Genomic DNA, 15,554 nt, shown 5'->3' on the forward strand with positions numbered 1-15,554 from the left:
TGTGATTAAATCCTTGTTTTTCGGTAATTTCCTTTTGTGTCAAGGGTTTAGGGAACCCAAGCAGAAATAAAAACTCCACTAAAAAGTCCCTAACCATGCAGGACACAATCACAAACTAACTATGTACAAATTTACAGTATGTACACATCCCCAAGCCAAACAGAAATGACTCAGAGGACTATGTCCTCTCCGTTTTATGAGTATGCTTTCCTCCACATGTTCTGTAAAAATCCCCTGGGGTTGGGCACGGGAGCGACTTAGTGAACATTTGTTCTCATAGGACCTTCAGATACAGCCGCTGTGTGGGGTCCCGGAGAGCCCAAAGAGAAAATAATGGGGGAAAAACTCAGACACTGCCAGACATATTCTGCTAGAAGTCTGCGCTACACATGAGAAGGCTCAATCTGCTGAAGCACATTTTTGGAGATAAGAATTTCAGCCGACTGACTCAGACATTCTGCATATCAGTGCAGAGCAGAAATACTGTGTGTGACAGAAATCAGGTCTCCCCATTGCTGTCCTATTAGGACCCGGTTAAACACACAGCTGTACAGTACACTCAGCCATGCATGTAGCATGTTTCAGTAATAGGCTACGTGTACTTTAGGGGAAGCAATAGTGAAACTGCATTGTCGTTAGTGAGCAATAGTTTGGGTCTTGTCTCATGTTGCGTACATCTTCGATGATATGGTCAGCAAAGCAATACACACATTGTTAAAAAACAATATATACTGTATGTATAGTATCATGACGTTAGGGAGAGAAACATATCTTTAAAAACAATATTTTGTGGGTCACTTAGCATTTTTCTGAAAATGATCTGTCATTAAATGTTGGATGTTATTCATTATTTCAAACTTTGCTGATGTTTTGGCCCCAATATTATTTGCAGTATGTATCTTTATAATTACCACTGGGACAAGTAATCTAATCTAAAATTTAGAGCACGTCTTTTTCTTTGATACACCGAATTGAATTGACAAGTTAGTCAAATATGCCTATTGCAGTAAGGGGACAAAATGTTAAGTGACAATATCACAAAGATATTGTGGTTTGTTTTTTCATCTATATTCATCAAATATTAAATAAACAAACCAGATAATTTGTTTGACACATTTGAACAATTTTTGTTTACGAGGTTTCAATCATCAAATGTGTGAATAATCAGAGTAATGCTGCCACCAAAGCAAAATCAGAGCCACCCTTGACTTGAGCTCTCCCCCTGTCTGATCTATCCAGTGCTCTCCAGCTTAAGTTACTGTGAAAATGTTTCAATTCCGAGTTGTTGTAAAAGGCTAATGCTTTGAAAGTGAGCATTCTAGTTTACCCTAGAATGAATAGTCAGACAGTAATAGCTTCCACCCCCAGGATGTTCATGATAAAATATCTCCAATATTTCTACAAAGCACAAAGATAAGTACAAATACGGAAAACCGTACAAGTACAAATACATCCAGTACTTGAAGTACATCAGTATTACACATGATACTGTAAACGACTCATCCATCACAATCCCTTCTTGCTGTCCTCTAAACCAATGCATTTCGGGATCGGTCATTCAACCTTGGTATGCATAGCATGCTGTATGTATACTCTATTTTTAGTTGAACACATATAAGGACAGTTGCTTTTTCTACAATAAAGATTATTTCAGTATAGAAATGATTTCCAAAGAGTGTGAAATCCCTTGTCACTGGTGCTGGATTTCATTTTGAGCGTAGCACAAATTATAGTAGATTGTGGTTGTTGCATGTTCAACTTTTCCTCCACACATCTCTCTGTCTATTTTTTTCACTGAAAAACAATGTTGATCTAGAAAGTATCACTTTTCATTCTGGGACATCAGTAAATAAAAAATAAAAAAATCTGCCTAGCCCATCTTCTTCTGTCGATCCAGGAATTTTTGTCGTCTGTCCGGAGGTATCTCCTCTAAAGCGATACCATGATTGCTTCCCCTGTAATAGGAAATATAGCTTTTTATGCACGGAGACTGAAAAGCAGTGCAAAGATGAAATCAGGCAAATCACATTAATGCATATGTGGAGGAGCAACCAAAACATTCTCTTACCCTGTAAGGTCTGGAGGAATAGGCAGAGGCTTGGTGAAATCCTCTCTTCCTACTAACCAATATGTGTTCTCAATCCCTTTTCCCTAAAAATAAACAATCATTAGAATTCATTAGCTATTATTACGATGCCAGTGTTACTGTAGGTATATTATGAAAGTGTGTCTACTCATTTTACCTTTAACTCTGTCATGCCTCTGGTTTGAATTTTGTATCCCAGCTTCAAGTCGTTCAGAACATCGACCGTGCTTCGGTTGACATGGATTCTGTAAGCTATGATTTAAATGACAGAAACACACGGCAACATTTCCACACTGAAAGGGCTTTAATATCAGTTGAACATGTGAAATCTCTATTGTCTTTGGAACTTGAAGGTTTAAAATGATAATATCTGAGAAATTTATAGTCAGGCTGTCGTTTTGGTATTAAACCACCTGGTGGCAGTAGACTACCCATTAATACCTTGCTGCTAATAGCATTAATTCCTAATTGTTATTTTAGCAGTGGTGGAAGAAGTATTCAGATCCTTTACTTAAGTAAAAGTATTAATCAGCAAGATTTACTTAAATTATCAAAAGTAAAAGTACTTATTGTGGAGTAAAATGTTACTTGTCAGTATTTTATTATTATTATATATGATGTTTATTTGATTAATATTACGGCTGCATTAATGTGTATGTTGCATTTTACTGCTGTAGATGTTTAAGGTTGTGTTAATTTGTTGTGTGTCATGTTTGTAGTGTCGCTGCCCTGTAAGAAACATGCTTCTCTATAAAGTCAACTCTTAATGAGCTCAGAAAAAGAGCCCTGCTTTAAGCTTTGTGACGATGCATTTTCCAGCTGACCCAAGAGGGTATTTATATAGTTTATTTAGCTGAAGATGTAGAAGAAATTTCTCAACACATAAAGAAATAATTCATCCTTCAGTTCATCAGAAAAATGTTTTCAAAATCATCAGTAAAAACTAGTAACTAAAGATTTTAGACAAATATGGTGGAGAAAAAAAGTACAATATTTGCTTTAGAGATAAAGTGGAGTCGAACCATATATCTGCATAAAATGGAAATACTCAGATTTGTACCTAAGTACAGTACTTGAGTACTGAGTTTCATATAGTAAATTAGACTTCTACTGATCAGTTCAAAAGGTGAATAGTTTAATTTATTACAGTACGATCTTCTGGGAGCTCCATCAAATGGAAGAGTTTTATTCCTAAACATAAGTTTAGTGTACTTAGCAGTTAACACGTTAGTTCATAGTTAATTTATTCAGCATGCAGAGTGTAGCGGAGTCAGACTTGGTCACTGACGTTGACGTTTACACCGAAACTTCAAATTGGCCTCTAATTCTGCTGATAGTCTTAAAGGATTAGCAAGGACTGCTAACTTAAAGCCCTGTTTAGGCTCAGGCAGCATGCACACAAACTACATATGTACTCTCAACCACGATATCACTTTAAAAAAAAGAAGAGGAGCTCTGTCTGGTCTATATATTGATGTATGAGACACTCACGCAACCCTGTGGACTCCATTCGAGATGCCGTGTTGACAGTGTCTCCAAACAGACAGTACCGAGGCATCGTAAGACCCACTACTCCTGCTACCACTGGGCCTGCAAACATAGCAAGCAAACACACACACACACACACACACACACACACACACACACACACACACACACACACACACACTATGACTATGACGCATCTCCTAGACAAGTAGTACATCATAACCCATTTTGTGTGTCAATTTGTTTTCTTTCTAGACTCCTAATCAATTTTCATTTCAACAAAAGTACACAATTATTTTCCCAAAACAAGACGTCACAGCTATGAACTACCACTTCTGTGTGCATGAAGAAATTCATAGATTAGAGTTGGAAATCTAAAGTATGCAGTGTGTTAATTGGATGACAGCGCTCTAAGTGGATAGCGTTTCACTGTTCCAGGAATAAGTTCCAGACGAGGATAAAGGAGGTAAAAATACCTCTTTGCCTTAGCAGCTTGGGTTCCTGTACTCTTATTCCTCTCTAACATATATACCTTTTCTCACTCTGGAAGGAAGTTTTGATTTATTTATTACATGCCATATTACTCATTACACGTGCATGTGGCTCTTAAAGTAATCACTCATGGCAAATATGCAACATTACTACTGTATATAGAGAGAGCATTACAGCACAGAAAGGATGGATATATTGCTCACCAGAGTGCAGGCCAATACGAATTCTGACCCTCAGTTCAGGCATGTGCCTCATCTTGAAGGTCCCGATGCAGTGGAGGATGTCAAGAGACATGTTGGCCATCTCGGCTGCATGACGGTTGCCGTTCCTAGTGGGGACTCCTGAGGCTACCATGTAGGCGTCTCCGATAGTTTCCACCTTAATGCAAAAAAAATAACAGTTCAGCAAACACACAGCTGCATAGAATTCTCTTGATAAATAGTGGACATAAATTGAGGTGGCACATGTTTTCAGATCAGATTCAGGAGCAACAGAAGAAATATTGAACAACATCAACAACATAGGGAATCCTAGATCTAATCCTTTTAGAAACATTGACAGGAAACACAAAAAGACCATAAGCAGAGTAAAATCAGAGGTGTTCATCGTTACTATACACTCACCTTGTAGACATCATGCAGTCCAATGATGGCGTCAAAGAGTGTGTAGAGGTCGTTGAGTAAATCGACCACCTCGATGGGATCGCTGAGAGCTGAGATGGTGGTGAAGCCCACGATGTCACTGAAGTACAGCGTGACCTCGTTGAAATGCTCGGGTTTGACTGGCTTGCCTGTCTTCAGCGCCTGGGCCACAGACCTGGAGGAGGAAGATGATAAGTGGGCGACACTGCTGAGGTGCTGAAGTCTTGAGACTGCTCAAAGTAATCTTACATTTTCTTGGGCATCACAAACAGACTTTTAACAGACATTCAACCGCTGTCCCTTTCTCTTACTGATCATTGCAAACAGGCAAAGTGGCATTTCTAAAAACATGACTGAGATACACACAATGACAGCATGGTGTGACTCTCTCCTCTCAATGTGTTGGTAACTGGTAAATACAGGAAAGCCACCTCTCTTTGGCAGATCAGTGATTTAAAACACAAATATAGATTAAATATGATAAAGATTCAATAAGATATGATTAAACTAATCCAATGCAATGAAGAACAAAGTTGAGTACATTGTCTCACAAAAAGTATTCACCCCCTTGCAATCTTTCCTATTGTGTTGCATAACAACTTGGAATTAAAACTGATTTTTAGATTTTATGTAAGTGAAATTAAAAAAAAAAAGATAAAAAGATAAAAGATAAAAAAAACGACTTTATGGAAGAATGGCCAAACAGACATTATAAGTAAAAATAAGTAAATACATTTGGAGTTTGCCAAAAGTATGTGGGACACTCCAAATGTGTTTTCTTATTTTTTTTGTTGCATCTCTGATTAATGCCCTCCTTGCCTGGTCCGTGAGTTTTGGTGATGCCAGATTATTTCCATTTTCTAATAATGGATTTAATGGTGCTCCATTATATCATGTGACACTTAAAGTACACACAGCTGGGCTCTATTTAACAATCGATGTTGCCGATTGATTGCCATTGGGATGTTATTTAGGGACAATTCTAATGTCAACCCCTAAAACAGAAACAGAAGATCAGTTGAATTACAAATCATACAGGAAACACAACTGAGGTGCTGATCTGTTGCACATACTGAGGCACATCATGCAGTATTGTAAATGTGTATTCTTTGTTGGCCTGATGAAATCCTTTAACACATTATTGATTCCTTGATTAACACATTCCTTTAACACATTATTTATTTCTTATAATAAAAAAACAGCCTCCTATAGAAACAGACTGTGACTAATTCCAGTGATAGAATACATTCTACTAGCATGACATGGTTGCAAGCAAAATCTAAAGAAGATACCACTACAGTATGTCAGGGAGCAGCCACCCTGCTACACTGAGCACTGAGTCTCTACTAGCTTCAGGGAGGCCGTCTCTGACCTTTGACCTCCCTGAGGATACAAAAGTAAGCATAATCTGTTGTAATTGTGCTGATGCTCTACAGGCCTAAAGAGGCCATGATCTTTAGTGAGCATGACGTCAGTTTCTGTCGTGTGTCAGGTAAAGTTGCTGGACACTCACTTGGGCAACATCTGAGCCACCAGTTTGTCAGTCTTCTGCCTCTCCACCTCCAGCTCTTCTGTTCTCTCTCTGATCAGATCCTCCAAGTTGGAAGAGTACTGCTCCAACATGCGCAGCATAGAGTCGATGATGTTGGTCTTCTTTCCTTTGGTGATGTTCTTGAACTGTCATGTGAAAAGGAGGGAACAGGATTTTCATCTCCAGCTTGCTACTTTCAGACAGAACAACAAATAAGAACGAGTAGATGTCGATTGATGTGCGCTTTCAGTGTTTTACCAGTTTAAAGATCTCCTCAAAGGTCGGCCTCTTGTATGGCTCTTCATTCCAGGACTGTTTCATAACCTGTATCACATCCACCGGGGACTCGTCAGCAGACAGGACAGGCCGACACAACGGAGGAGGCTCTTTGAGCTTGCTGATAATCTCTGTCAACACACACAGAAATGCACAAAAACAGACAAAACGCTTTGTAAGTAAAAATCATTGTCTCTAATGAGATTTTCTGCACGCAATTTTGTCAAATAAACAAGAATGTCATTGGTGATTAAATGATCGGGCAGCATTTTCAGCAACAATCCTAATATTTGTAATGTTCTTTTCAGCTCAGTGTGAACTGTTTTGTGTATAAGGTGAGCGGAGAGCAATACAAAAATAGCATGTCATTATCCCCACAGGTGGGGAACATAAAAGACAGGATCTCAAATAGAAGCTGAGCAAAAATATTTAAAATCTTCATAGATCTTTTGTACATGGCCTTCTACTATGTCACCGTTTCTTTTCACGTATCCATCCTTTGGGGTTACTAATGCCATATCACTCACCCTTGGGCGGCATGTCCAGCATGCAGTAAGGTGAAGAGCGGGAGATGACCTCCTGCCCAATGATGGAGAAGCTGTAGACATCCCCAGCGAAAGTGCCCCTCCTCCTTAGACTGGTGCTTCTCAGCAGCTCAGGAGCCGTCCAAAGCAGATCTTTACAAAGATTGCACAAAGTAATAAATAAACAAAAAATATTGATCGGTACAAGCTTGGTCACTAAATTAGTGAGCGGATGCACATGAACTCACTTTCTGGCTTTTCCTCATCAGTGTCAATGCCTTGGGCAATCAAAATTTCATTGAACCCATAGTCTGTCACCTTCAATACAAAGCGGCCGTCTACCACACAGTTACGAGATTTGAGCCGTCCGTGGATGATGTCACGATTGTGCAGGTACTTCATGCCCTGATGACAGTTTGAGATAAACGTCTGAGCGATGAGGCAACATGACAAGATGGGAAATGGAACGCATGTTGGTCATTTTGTCTCTCTCACCCGAATCAGATCCATTAACAGGGAAGACTTGAACATCCAGTCAAGACGCACTTCCTCATTGTTGAGCAGATTCTCCAAGCTGCCCCTGGTGCAGTGTTCGGTCACAACGGCAAGGATCCCAGAGTCGCAGAACAGTCCCAGGAACAGATTGAGGTTCTCGTGCCTCATGTCTCGGAGCTGATTGAAAGACAACGGAAACATCAAGACACAAGTCACTCAGTTTGATGCGTTTTATTGTGGCCAGGGACCAGACCAGTCTGTATTTGGGGTTTCCTGGCAACAATGGAAAGTCAGTCATTTGGATAATGACACACATTTACTAACCTTGACAAAGACAAACTCAGTGTTGCTGTTGACACCTGATACAGGTCCACCGGGGCATTTCTTCAACCAAACCCAGTCACCCTGGGACAAACAAAACGTCTTTGTGAAACCAAAAACCAACCAAAAGGATAAATCGGAGTTTATTGAATGTGTCAGTTGCCTCACCTCAAACACAGCAACATTGGAGTTGTCTGGTGTGGACGCCAAGTAGCTGCGACCAGACACCGAGTGATGAGGTGTCTTAAAATCAAGCTGGCTTTTCAGGATACTTTCGTCATTGATCTTCTGCTCACACACACAGTTGAAAAAGGACGGGGCAGCTCAGAGTACATAATCTTTTACAGGCAAACAACTGCCATACATCACATACATTGCAAGGCTGAGAGAAGCAAAATACAGACAGTATAGACAGAGATTCAGCAAGGAACTGACCCGTTTGCTGAGTTGAGTGTTGATGAAGACTAGGTCGTCCAGTGTCAGCACTACCTTTGTTGATCCACCGTTACCACCTCCAAAGTTGAACCCAATCCTGCCACTTCTCCTGGACAAAAGAAAAAAAAGAAAAGCAATCAGTCTTTTTGAAAGATCACACAAGACCGGATGAAATATGATTCTTTCAAACTCTGCTGTACATACTTGAGACTAATAAAGAAGTTAGCTCCACATCCAATGACTGCAATGAACACAAGGAGAAGAAAGAAGAAAGTGACTGTGTCCAGGCCTTTGGGAAGAGAAGAGAAACACAAAGACAGTTTGAATTCACTGAATTATTCAGCAGTGCACCGGCTTATATTTATTTCCTGCATTGACACTACTTGTTTCCTCACCTCCAGTACACGCAAAGTATGGGCTAAACCAGCAGCCGGAGTCTGTGTAGGGCGTGCTGCCCGCAAAATGGATGGAACGACCGAGGTATTTCAAGCTCCCGACCCCTCCGTATGTATGAACTGCATCCAGAACATGCGTGGAGTAGAGATAGTGGCCAATGCCGCTGTAGTCCAGCACTACATAGCGAGCCTGCATGCCTTCACCTTCCTTGCCAGCCTTCAAGTGCTGATTAAAGCCTTCAAATTCAAAGCCGCCCTTGCTGTCACCCAGGATCTGACCGGTTACCCAGCGACCTCCATTGGCGCGGGCCTGCTCAGCAGCCATAGCTGTGTAGTAGATCATGTTGTAGATGGTGCCAAAGAATGGAGAAACCTTACAGCGGAGACAGTAATGTGATGATTTTGAGTCAATTCAAATGTTTGTATAAGTAACTTTGCTTATCCTCCTCTAGATTTGTCATATTTTTCTATTATCATTACCATTACTATACACAAAATTATCACACAAACCTCACCTGTTCTGGTGGGGTGCTGCTGCGGATTTCATAGCTGTCCTGAGCGTCTTTGAAAGCCTCATAGAAATTGTGTTCTCCAGAGTCCATAGTGATGGTGAGGACTCCGTCAAAGGCTTTGCGCAGCTTGGTGTCATTGCCAAGCATATAGTAGGGTGCATCGTTGTAGGGTAGCGAGTAGAGGAGGGTGTCGTAGGGGATAAACACGTAGCCACGGTCAATCATACGCATGAACAAGGCTGTTGTCAGAAGCTCGTACTGGGCTTGGCCACCAATCAGGACAGAGGGCATGCACATAATCACCACTGTGGAAAGAAGAGGGATTAAAAACGGATTCATCTGCATGATTCATGTGGAATAAAACAGTGTGAAGGACGTTTTAATGTTGTTACATTCATGTTTTTCTGTTCTTATTTCAGTCAACTTCACATCTAAAACTCACCTCTGACCCGGTCTGCTTCCCGCACTTTTTTCAGCGCTCTCCGAGGCCCATCCTTGTCAGACTCCATAGTCACCACAGGGTTGACAGGCAGGCCAAGGGCCCTCAGTGATGAGGCCAGCTCCTGTCCTGTTGCTTCCCACAAATCTGTCTCCTCTGAGATTATGGAAACATGGGCCCAACCAAAGTATCGCAAAACCGAGAAAAGTACACGGGAGGACAGTGGCAGCGGCCGCAGGAAGTTGGAATACATCCCTAATTTATTCATGTTGGGTTTGAGGCAAGCCCAGGAAAGAATCCCAACATCCCACTCTTTTGCATACAAAGCGGCGGAGGAGCAGTAGCCTGGGTTGGCAGGGCCCAGAAATGCAGCACCATAACCTTCCAGCTCAGCAAAGCGAGCCAGGGCACGGGATGACTTGCAGTCCTCATTGACCAGCGTGTAGTCATACCAGTAGCCTTTGTTGAGGTAGGGGTCCTTGTTTATGCGTGCAGTGGCGAGGCGGGCTGCCAAGTCAGGAAGTGCTTTGGAGTATAAGAGGTCACACGTCCAGGGTCCAACCAGGGCCACCTTGAAAGTGGTCGCCCAGGCCTGACAGGGCAGTAAGAAGAGTATGAGCAACGGCAGAAGGAGCCAGTTCCCACACCAGGTCCTGGAGCGTTGCATGGAGGATGATGGCAACTGTGGTTTTGATGATGAAGCTGCTAATGATTTGAACACACTATATCCACTGCAACTGTTTGCAGCCACTGTCCGCACACGTCCCTTTCTCTTCACTTTTGTTGAGTCGTGTTGCCATCGTGGGTGGTAGGACAGGTTGTGCAGAAAGCGAGGGTCTCTGTGACTTGCCATTTTCCTCTCACAGCTATGCTTTAGACACAGCAGGGGGAGCGGAGAGTTTGTGGTGATTAGCGTGACAGTGAATGTGTCTTTGTGGATAGGACTGCCTCCCTTGGCACTCAGCAGGCCTCTAGTCCAAAACTGGACAGGCGACGAGACAACCCCAAGTCATCACTGCCTCCGGGGAATAAGGAATAAAAAAGGTGCAGTTAGAAAATGTGTTGCTCAACAATTTAGTGTGATCTGCTTTTGCTTCTTAGGTTCTGTGACACAAACAAGGATACCCCAGGGCTTAAACAGTCTTGTACTGACATGATCCCTGACCTGAACTTGCAATTGTGGAGTGGTTTGTGCCATAGAATGTGATGTTGAATTGTGTCAGCATCCATCTGTCTCACTGAGTACATGGTGCCCACAGTGCCAGTGCTGTTCCTTGAAGAATTAATGGCTTGTGTGGCAAGCTGATAAGCTCTGCTGGGCCCATGGAGTTTAAAAAATCAAGTGCCAAGTAACGTGGAGCTAAATCTGGCCTTGATGTCTCCATTTAGTCTTGGCATCTCTTCCTTCATCAATAGTCAATCTCTTGAGATGTTCTCAGCCATTGATTTCTGGATTATTCTCCCCTCGGATTCTTAAAACCAGCATCTAAATTTGTACCAGCTGCTGAAATATCCGAGGATTAAATGATAGATTGATAGAGTTTACACTGGGGGTTCAGGTTAAATTAAGAAAGACAGTCGAACCATATTAATCTTCAAACATTAACTGAACATAAAGCTGTTTATTGCATTTATTGTTGCATTTATTGCATGCAAATACTTATGAACTACTTTCTATTCTGTGCTGGACTAACTTTAAAAATATTAAAGACTGTGATGCTGACTATAATCTTCTGTATTGGGCACTTTCATAACCAACGGTAACCCTGGCAATTTGAAAAGCTACTTTTAAATCCTGTTTGTAACTAATACACTAACATAGCTGACTTCATTCTGTGTTAAGAATGGCTGCTAATGTAAAAATAAGTGACATTGATAGCTGAGCAAAAGGCCTGACCAACCTGCCAGTGGTGAGGGGAACTTCAGTGGCAGCTAATGCTAAAATTCAGAGCATTGCTTCTGAGGTTTAAGGAACTTCAGCTTGAAAGAAATAAAAAGGTTCCACCAAGATAATGCTGGTTCATAAAGAGAATTTAAAAAACTTAAAGTCTACAGCTTAAAATACTGAAATAACTTCCCTTTAGTGAAACAACAGTGGATGACAAAAATGCTAATCTTGTGCTTGTTGTGTTGTGTGTATATTATAGCCTGACTGATACTGAATATTTTCAGGCCAACATCGAAATCTGAGAATCTAATGGTGAGTGGAGTTTTTTTAACATCAAATATGGCATAAACAAATATTTTGTTATTAATTCCTTTGATTAAATAAAGAAAATTAATTAAGAATTGTGACAATAATATACACTAAGTGGAACATTTTACAGCTAAAAGATGAACTTGTCAGTTCTCTCTGATAGACAAACTATAAAAGACTACCCATTTCTAAATTATCTCAAACTTAGTTTGGCATTTCTGTCCTGCAATCTGTTGTTCTTTATCAGCTGACAAAATATCGATATACGTATGTCTGCTATAATCGGCCCATTTATCAGCCTGGCTGATTTATCACTCAAGCTCTAGTTTAAATGTGCTTGAATCTTAATGAGGCCAAATCTGTGTTAAATCTTACATATAAACCACCTGTAGTCGTCAGTGGTTCAAAAAAGGACATTTTAAAAGCCAAAAATACTGGCTGATTTTAGTCTTTGCCTTCAAGCAAGCGGCGACCAACAGGCCTTCTAAAGTGACTAATACGGTCATTGGCTTATCAGTTCATAATAGGTTCAGAGTAGCACTGACTTATATGCTAGAATTGTTCTCAAGTGATACTGAAAATAAGAAATAGGTGAAATTATGTTAACACATCAAAATGCTTTTTACATTTCATGAATAGTGGCATTTTCTTTAGTCTTTATGAAGGGATTGAACAAGCCTTGGCGTTCCAACAGTCTCACCTTTGCTGGAGTAGCTCTGCTGCAAAGAAATTCGAACGAGGCTACAATGACACTTGATAGTGGTAAATCAATGACAATAAAATTCAATGAAACAGATTTAATAAGAGACAGCTCTGACCTGGAGCAGTTTCACTACATGCTGTAGGAGTCATATCGATGTTGGAGCCTGTCGTTGAATAGCATCATCCAAACTCCAGGTGGATTTAGTACACGGGAGTATACAGCAGGAACAGTGATCGTTGTCCTTTTACTGGGAAACAATATCATAGGTAATCCAAAGAGAGTGGAAAAAAAAAATGAATTATCTCCTCTTGTATCCAAGTTCCTTAAAGACAATACTGAAAATGAAAAATCTCCACATTTCCAGTAGTTGCTTTAGCTCTTGATGACCCCGTTTTGGACTGGGACCCACCCCAAACCACAGAGGGACAGTGCATGGAAAGAGGTGAAACCCCGATCCAGCGTCTGGATTGTTAAAAGCTGTCCGAAAGCTGTGGAGAGGTAACAGGTAAAAGAAAGGTAAGAGTGGGAAGGACAGGCAAGCCAAGCTTTGACTTCTCAGCCCTCTTTAGCTTCTAATCCACACAAGTGTGGGTAGAGTGTGTGTGTGTGGGGGAGGGCTGGTGAGGAGGAAAAAGAAGGTGAAAGTAAAGGTATGTTCACTCTGGATCATTTACACAGGAGCATAGATTTAGGTGCTGATGTAGCTTTAACGTTTTAAATAAAAAAAAACAAAAAACCTTGACTGACTCAATTGATAGATTCATTTCAACAGTCAGAACTGGGAAGAATCATACTAAAATGGTGGCTAACTGTACTGATTTATTAGGAGAACCATACAAAGTACATGATCTTGTGAAGAACTCAGTTCCAGTGAGAGTTAGTGTGAGAGTTTATGGAACTTCTTGTGCCAGAACAGGAACACTCCACTCTTCAAAACCCATGAACTTTGCCTTTGAAAGAAAAATAATTTCAACCCTTAGCTAACTGTCGTTCCATCATTGATCATCATGCACACCTTGACAAACTCCCTATTCTCTCAGCTATAAATGTACCCAAAGCAAAAAATAAATAAATCTCCTCATGCAAAGCAGAACAAAAAAACCCTTTGCAGTGATAATAATTGCACACGTATCCCCCATGGCTACCTTAAATTGTAGAATTGCATGTAATCACCTGTAGCTTGAACCTGGTGCAGGGATTAAGGCGCCCGTATCTGTAGCCCTGTATAACCCTGCTGCTGCAGTTCAAATCCCTCTGAGACGTTCACTTATGCCAAAGATGCTAACTGAAAATTTAGCATGGCTAAAATTCTCCACATACTTCAGTAAAATTGGTCTTTTATCCCATCATTTATCGATTGATCGATTATTTTAAGATGTCTTTAATATGACCATGTTTCTGACATCTTGGTAGCCTCCCTTCTTTTCTGAGATTGGGCTTCAAGTTCTGGACAAGATAAGAGTCAGAGTACAAAGGCATCTTACATATGGGGAGCAATGCTAATAAAGGCATAAGAACTATGTGAGCTGGAGCCGAGGGCTGAAAATAATCTTGTGGTAAGCTACTGAAAGCCTGCTGTTGCTCTGTTGACCTCGCAGCAGGTACAGTTCAATACAGCTGGATTTTAAACCTTTGGGGGCTTTTTAAATACAAAGATGCTCATAAATGACACAGTGAGCACATCCAACATATCGCCTTAGTGACCTCAGCTGAGCTTTTTGAAGACGGTCCCCTACATATGGAAGTGTGACAATGTGTTTGTTTTTTTGTCCTGCCTTGCACATGGATGGCAACCTTGCTGGAGTAATCAGATTAGTCAGGTGGGGCTGTGCTAAACAGATCTGCTGCCTGCAAGCCTCTTAAAAGTGACATGGCTAACGGCACTGACAGAGATCACTTCAAAGCAAGGTCAGACACACAGGCGGCCCAGTTGAGCAAAGAACCAGCAACTGCAGAAGTAGCAACACTGCACAATACTGACAGGAGGATACCAACATGTCTAACCATTGTCATTTAGCCCTAAATGTTATTAATCTATAGCCCAAACCAACAACCAGTCATGTAGGCAAAATATGCTAAATTAAGTAGTAGTCAGTGTCATTTATTTTAATTTTATCTGAACCTATCTAAATACACTATCTATATTCTAATATGACATACCTGTCTTTAGCAGCCAGTGTGATACTGGCATGTGCTTGGTCACATGACTCTCAAAGCTGTCATGTGATTTGATGATTTCTAAGTACATCTCTCTTGGAATTCTTTACTTTCTACGGAGAAGCTATTTGTCGAAGTTCATTAATCAAATACTGAAAGAAAAAAAAATCCTGTGGGAGGAGTGATAGAGAAGCTTAGACATTTGTCTCCTCCATGACCCCGCGTAACTGATCGGGTGAATTAAATTGGCCGCCTCCCACAGCGACGTCACTCAGTGTTCCCAGCAATCATCTGTTCAGAGCTGTAGGAAAGCAGGGAACCTTCCCTGAAAAGAGTGTTAATTTACATTACTATAACAAATTGTTAACTAGTTATGAGAAAAACTCAATGTAATACTGATGCCACTATATGACCTTCATAAGCAAACAAGAACATCAGCGAGAAGCTATTTCTATATGGTGATGTTCATGCCCGTCATCAGGTCAGATTCCCTGTGGCATCAGACAAAGCTAATTACTGCTAATTATGTATGTTCACCACCAGCTTCTTAGGAGCCAACACCACAGAGCTGGAGGCCCAGGCTATATTGCTGGGCCTGCTGGAGAGGAGGTAGGCACGGGAGAACCAGCTGTATCTTTATGACACCAAGCTATGGATCTCTTTGAGACACTAACGCTTTAGTCCACAGGGGCAGCCAAAATCAACACAAAATGAAAGATCCTTGTAGTAACTTTAAAGTGGGTGTTCGATAATAGGAAAGCCATCACTGTTCCTGGACAATGTCCTCCAAATTTCAATATTCTACTCACCTACACAGCACTCAACAACCGGGCTCCCCCTCCATCTCCGACCTCCTCCACCA

The 15,554-nt window shown here is 41.1% G+C and overlaps 1 protein-coding gene across 1 annotated transcript; it reads right to left on the minus strand.

The window, feature by feature from the left end:
• Positions 1-1,459: 1,459 nt before the first annotated feature.
• gucy2d (guanylate cyclase 2D, retinal) lies at positions 1,460-10,488 on the minus strand. Its single transcript, XM_068716257.1, has 18 exons — positions 9,639-10,488; positions 9,200-9,501; positions 8,685-9,057; positions 8,494-8,578; positions 8,290-8,398; positions 8,023-8,142; positions 7,858-7,938; positions 7,534-7,710; positions 7,287-7,443; positions 7,042-7,191; positions 6,497-6,645; positions 6,221-6,384; positions 4,690-4,882; positions 4,270-4,444; positions 3,578-3,676; positions 2,244-2,338; positions 2,069-2,151; positions 1,460-1,955 (listed from the first exon to the last, which is right to left on the minus strand). The coding sequence occupies exons 1-18, from the start codon at positions 10,486-10,488 to the stop codon at positions 1,871-1,873; spliced, it is 3,447 nt and encodes a 1,148-aa protein (XP_068572358.1). The 3' UTR covers positions 1,460-1,870.
• Positions 10,489-15,554: the final 5,066 nt, after the last annotated feature.

Source organism: Cebidichthys violaceus, unplaced genomic scaffold, assembly GCF_023349555.1.
Source record: "Cebidichthys violaceus isolate CVI_PGR_0920_01 unplaced genomic scaffold, fCebVio1.0.p SCAF_20, whole genome shotgun sequence".
NCBI classification, from domain to species: Eukaryota; Metazoa; Chordata; class Actinopteri; order Perciformes; family Stichaeidae; genus Cebidichthys; species Cebidichthys violaceus.

Coding starts and splice junctions, on each gene's coding strand:
- gucy2d (XM_068716257.1), bottom strand. CDS start 10,488: ATGGCAAGTCACAGAGACCCTCGCTTTCTGCACAACCTGTCCTACCAC. Junction 6,385..6,496: donor TTGAGGAGATCTTTAAACTG/GTAAAACACTGA, acceptor TTCACATGACAG/TTCAAGAACATCACCAAAGG. Junction 2,339..3,577: donor AATGGAGTCCACAGGGTTGC/GTGAGTGTCTCA, acceptor TTTAAATCATAG/CTTACAGAATCCATGTCAAC.